Source organism: Echiichthys vipera (genome assembly GCF_963691815.1).
Source record: "Echiichthys vipera genome assembly, chromosome: 17".
NCBI lineage: Eukaryota > Metazoa > Chordata > Actinopteri > Perciformes > Trachinidae > Echiichthys > Echiichthys vipera.
The window spans coordinates 5,461,977-5,467,525 of NC_139842.1; the positions used below are offsets into that span (position 1 = coordinate 5,461,977).

Below are 5,549 nucleotides of genomic sequence, written 5' to 3' on the forward strand. Positions count from 1 at the left end.
TTCGGGGTTGGGGACGTGCAGATCCACTTTCTTTCCTCCACATTGGAAGTTTCTGCTGTTTTATTTTTTTATGCCATCACACTTTGCTTGAACATTTAAGAATCTCTCCCATTTTTTTTTCCAAAATATTTTTTAGTTTTATTTTTTCTTTGTGATTCGTTCGACAAGAGGGATCTCACACCGTCCCGTGTACTCGTTTTAATGGGATTTGTCGATGTTTGATGTTTTTTCTAACTCATTTCTGTTAACTTCATCCGCGGGCTCTTGTTCCTTACTGGTCATTTTGAACTTACCTCCCGCTACGGTGCCTGCATGGACAACATGAACTCCTTTGTGGAATACTCCATTTGTAACCGACCGGGAACAGGCGCTTATTCTGCGCCTAAATCTGGATACCACCATCACCACCATCATCATCATCTGCATCATCACCCTCTGGATCAGCATCAGGGCTTCCCGGTGACCTCCGGCTCCTTCCACACGGGACCCAATGGCTCTCCGGCTCCCGTTAACGGGACGAGGAGTGACAGCGGCGCTGCGGGAGCGACTTACACCGGGGATGGGCGGCTTTACGGGGGCTCTGGAGGTGGAGGTGGAGGAGCGCACGGGACCACGGGGGCGACCCAGCATCAACAGCAACATCATCACCACGAGCCACAGCAGCATCAGCAGACGCACAACGGCTACCATCATCATCCACAACTTCACCAAACCCAAAGCTTACAAAGCGGAACACTGTCTCCTTATAATAACGGGAGTACCGGTAACACCGGGGCCTACGCGGGTCAGGCGTGCGCCACAAACTCGGAGTACGCTAACGCCATAGGCCCTCCCAACACCGTCCACCCTCAGTATTTCATGGAGGAGTCTGTGGCATCCACCTACTATCATCAATCAAACTTCCACAGCTCGGCCCCCACCGTCGGTCCCAGCTACGGGGCCCTGGCCGGGGCCTACTGCGGGCCTCAGGGTGCTCTGGCCGGGTCACAGTACCCGCAGCAGCTTGGGGGTCTGGACGCAGCGGGCTACCTGGGGCTCCCACACGGGGGAGGTTATGGAGAGCTACCGATTTCCCAGGACCGAGAGAAGGGGGAAGAGGAGGGCCAGCAGGCCGGACAGGGGCAGACCTTCGACTGGATGAAGGTGAAGAGGAACCCGCCTAAAACAGGTAAGGAAGGGTGGGTGATTTTTCGGGTGTTTTTTGTGACTTATACTACATGAGTAGGACCTGTAGTAGATCAAATGTTGAGGTAACATATTCAATGGATGAAGACGCTTTTCATAGTGACTCATGGGGAGAGTGACAGCTATAGAAGACACAATTTGGACACAAATGGTTCATCTCCTTGAAAACGAGATGATACCCATTTCAGTTGGTTTATTCTGATATAATATTTTTATTTCTCTATTCATGAAAAACTGAGATGAGGGGGAAATAAAAATGGGGCCTGTAGTCAGCAATGCAATGGAAACAAACGTATAGAGGACCGGCTATAAAACAGTTGATCTGATTGCATTTGGTTGTGTAACCAAGAGGGAACGAAATTAACACAAGTTATAAAATAAAATGTTTGTTTTTTTCCTGCAGGCCTCATTTTCACAGTCCTCTGTAAACACAGATGCCAGGCTTTTCTAATGTAAATGTTACTTCTCTTCTGTCCTTTCCTTCTTTTCACCTGTCTTATCACTCAAGGCTCAATTCGTTTCACTGTAAACCAACGAGGAAGAAAGGAAAAGCAGCATACACACGAGTGGAGTGCTGTATGTTTAAGTGGTTGCGCGATATAAAAGAAAATACCAGTCGGCTACCATAACAGTTTTATTGTGATTGAATTTCATAAACAGACCAATTCAACTGTTATCATTAAAACAAACATCTGCTTTACAATAAATACAATTAGGAGTTCTTTTAGAAATGATGTAGAAACCATTTGGCTGCTGAATCGTTTTTTTTTTTCTTCAAGTGAACAAATGGAGCTGTTCGTTATGTTTAAACATGTAAAAGAAAAATAAGAGCTATTTGTATTAATTGCTAGTAGAGTTATTGATTCTCTAATAACAGAACATTGGATGAAAAAGGTTTCATTTCCTCATGCTTCATAAACATAACTACTCGTTTTAAAGTAAAATAATATGCACGTGTTTCCTGGACTTTTTTTATCATCATATATTATTCAGGAGGCAGCAGATCTGAGGACAGAAACCAGGTCCGGCCCTCGGTGTCTGTTGGCCTGTTCTCCTCTCTCTCTCTCCCCCTCTCTTTCTTCCTTTCTTTCTCTCGCGTAATGGACATAGCAGACGGCTTACTTCACCCTGGGAAGTCTGTCCTGCTCTGTTATCTTTAACCACCCCCACCCCCCACCTCCATCACCATCACCATCACCAGGCCCTGCTTCTCCATCCTTTCCTTTGGATTTCCCCTTTTGTCGAACTTGTGATATTTAACTTGCGTTGCTCTCATGTTTAAACGTTTTGATTTTGTTTGGGAGAGATAATGAAGCACACAGTCCTAATACAACATACAGTCTGGATATGACTAAGTGGCAAAAAACGGATACATATCATCATGAATACATGTTAATAAACAAAGGCGTGAAAAAGAAATCCCACAAGAAAAAGAAAAAAAAAGAAAAAGGTGGCCTATGATTTACATTGACCATGAAAGGCATGGCCCCATAAACAGTAGCTAATCAAGGCCGCGTTTCCTTTATACAGGCGAGACCTTGTGCTATTATTGTTAGCATCTGATTACTACTTCTGATTGCTCTGTACCGCTGCTACGATGACCTAATTTCCCCTCGGGGGATAAATAAAGTTATCTATCTATCTATCTATCTATCTATCTATCTATCTATCTATCTATCTATCTATCTATCTATCTATCTATCTATCTATCTCTATCTATCTCAGCGCGTCTTTCTCTTTTTATGTCTCTATTATAAAAATGAAAATAAATGTTCCTAAAAGTTTAAGGAATTTATTTTGTTTCCCTTTTACTTTTGGGCTAAAACGCATTCATAACAGCCCCCCCCCCCCCCCCCCCCCCCCTCTCTCTCTCTCTCTCTCCCGTCTCCTCTACCCAGTCAAAGTGTCGGACTTCGGCCTCGCGGGCGCACAGAACAACGCCATGCGCACCAACTTCAGCACGCGGCAGCTCACGGAGCTGGAAAAGGAGTTCCACTTCAGCAAGTACCTGACGCGGGCTCGGCGCGTGGAGATCGCCGCCACGCTCGAGCTCAACGAGACGCAGGTGAAAATCTGGTTCCAGAACAGACGCATGAAGCAGAAGAAGCGCGAGCGGGAGGGCGCCTCCGCCTCGGCGCGCTCCTCCTCCGGTACCGACAGCAGCTTTAACAAGGACCTGGAGGACACCGATCACTCCTCCGCGTCCACGTCGCCGGGCGCGTCCCCGAGCTCGGAGACGTAGTCGGCGCGAGCAGGTGGCTGTTAACTGCTGAGTGATGCACTGTGAATGCATTCAGACTGCTTTATCTCCTTCTGCTGTGGTCACTGACTTCCTACATGTCCCAGAATTCCTTTCGATACCCCACCCAGCACCTGGACTTTTGCATTTAATGAGTTTTACATGAAAGTGGAGATCCAGAGAAACTATAAGAAACATTTTTGGTGTACTTGTTGTTTGATCTGTTGTTTTTAAAAGGTCCCTCTCAACTGTACGAACCGTGACTTATGAATATGTCAAAGAGCACTGCAGCTGGATACGATTAGCCCGTCATAGTTGATAATTTGACTGCAAGAGCAGCACTGATGTAAGGACAAACAAAGAAGGGCAATGACATAAGCAAACATATGGTTTATGATGAATAGCAAAATTCCCCAACTTGACCCAGAGATAAACCTCCCACCATTTATCTGGGATGTCAAGTAGGTGATATCGTCCATTCAAACTGTACAGGATCTCTCAAACCAAAACCACATTCTTTCATGGCACCATATGATTTGGTGAAGAAGCCGACAATGTTTATCTTATCAGGTCTCTAAAAATCTTTAAAAAGAAACAAACTGAGAAGGAAAAATTAGGCATCGGTTAAATTCACCACAGTTCATAAGGCCACGGCCTTTGCTGTGGTTAACTCTGCGGTAAACGTTGCTCTGAAGGAGACGGTAAAGGTTGGTAACCGCTGCCTTAATGGACCTTAGGTGCAGTAACATGTCTGAGCTCTGTCCAAACAGGGATAATCAAAAAGCCATGCCACTTTTAGAGGCTAAGAAAGTGTTTGTTCAGGGAGCGCATTTTAAAACGACCATTGTTTCACTGATGGAGAAGCTGGTCGTCGTGTTAAAATGTCTGGTAAATTACGGATAAAAACCTTTTTTCAGAGTCCTGAAGTTTAGACAAACACATTATTTTTGAGATGTCTTTTTCAACCGCAAGACAAGTGTCTGGTGTACAGGGTAATAATTAGGATGATGATGATGATGATGATGATGATGATGATGATGATGGTAGGATGCACTTTGCCATCTTTATATGATGTCTGATTTACAGGGTATAACTGGCATTGGTATTGTTACAGTATTTAAGCAGAAATTCTGTTAAAAATGTTGTTTTTTTTGTTTGTTTTTTTACAATTTCTCACTTGAAAAAGCAAATGTTGCATGATTTTAATATTTTGTCCACATTTTTTGCCCATGACATCGATTCAGATCATAATGTGTCTGTAAAACTCAACTATAAGCCTTCATAATTGATGTCAATGGAGATGAACTCGGGAATACTTTGTCCACATGACAGGAACTAAACGTTTTGCATTATGTAAAATATGACAAGCTGTGGTCTGTCCTTCACCAACGTACCAGTCTGAGCCCAGCCTAACTAAATGAGCCTTATGATCAGGAATACAGGGAGCCTCTCATGGCAAAAACACACCTTATGTCTTATCTGGTTGTAGCTATTTTTTGTTCCGTTTTTTAAAACCTTTTATATTGTTTTATTTTTAAAGGTTTTAAGTGTCGTACTGTGTGTATGTCTCACCCCCCATGCAGCTCTGGCCTTTGCACTATGTGACTACAGGGTACATGTATACACACTAAGATGAAATATTCTGTTTATTTTGGTCTTTATGGATGATGGCATAGACTGTAACACCCCTTACAGTGTGTGTGTGTGTGTGTGTGTGTGTGTGTGTGTGTGTGTGTGTGTGGATGTGTGTGTGTGTGTGTGTGTGTGTGTGTGTGTGTGTGTGTGTGTGTGTGTGTGTGTGTGTGTGTGTGTGTGTGTGTGTGTGTGTGTGTGTGTAGGGAGGGACATGAATAAAGAAGACTACTGAAAAAGATGCTGAGGGCTGTTAGACCCTTGCTGAATGGGAATAGTAGTGAAATGATATTTTACTGCCTGCCCATCCCCCATGAGAATAAATTATTGGATGCATTTGATGTTATTGATTATAGATTATAGGAAAAGTGTGTATGCGAAGGGGGTGTTTTTCCCTGTGGACATATTTTCTCGTTAACGCTGAAGGCAACCTGACAAAATTGCTATAATGTTGTACTAAATATTTCCCTCCTCAAATTAGATTTTGTAAACA

At 43.8% G+C, this 5,549-nt stretch overlaps 1 protein-coding gene across 1 annotated transcript; it reads left to right on the top strand.

The window, feature by feature from the left end:
* Positions 1 to 312: 312 nt before the first annotated feature.
* On the top strand, positions 313 to 3,427 carry hoxb1a (homeobox B1a; the record flags this gene model as incomplete). Its single annotated transcript, XM_083931936.1, has 2 exons — positions 313 to 1,168; positions 3,084 to 3,427. The coding sequence occupies 2 exons, from the start codon at positions 313 to 315 to the stop codon at positions 3,425 to 3,427; spliced, it is 1,200 nt and encodes a 399-aa protein (XP_083788062.1).
* Between the last annotated feature and the right edge of the window lie 2,122 nt (positions 3,428 to 5,549).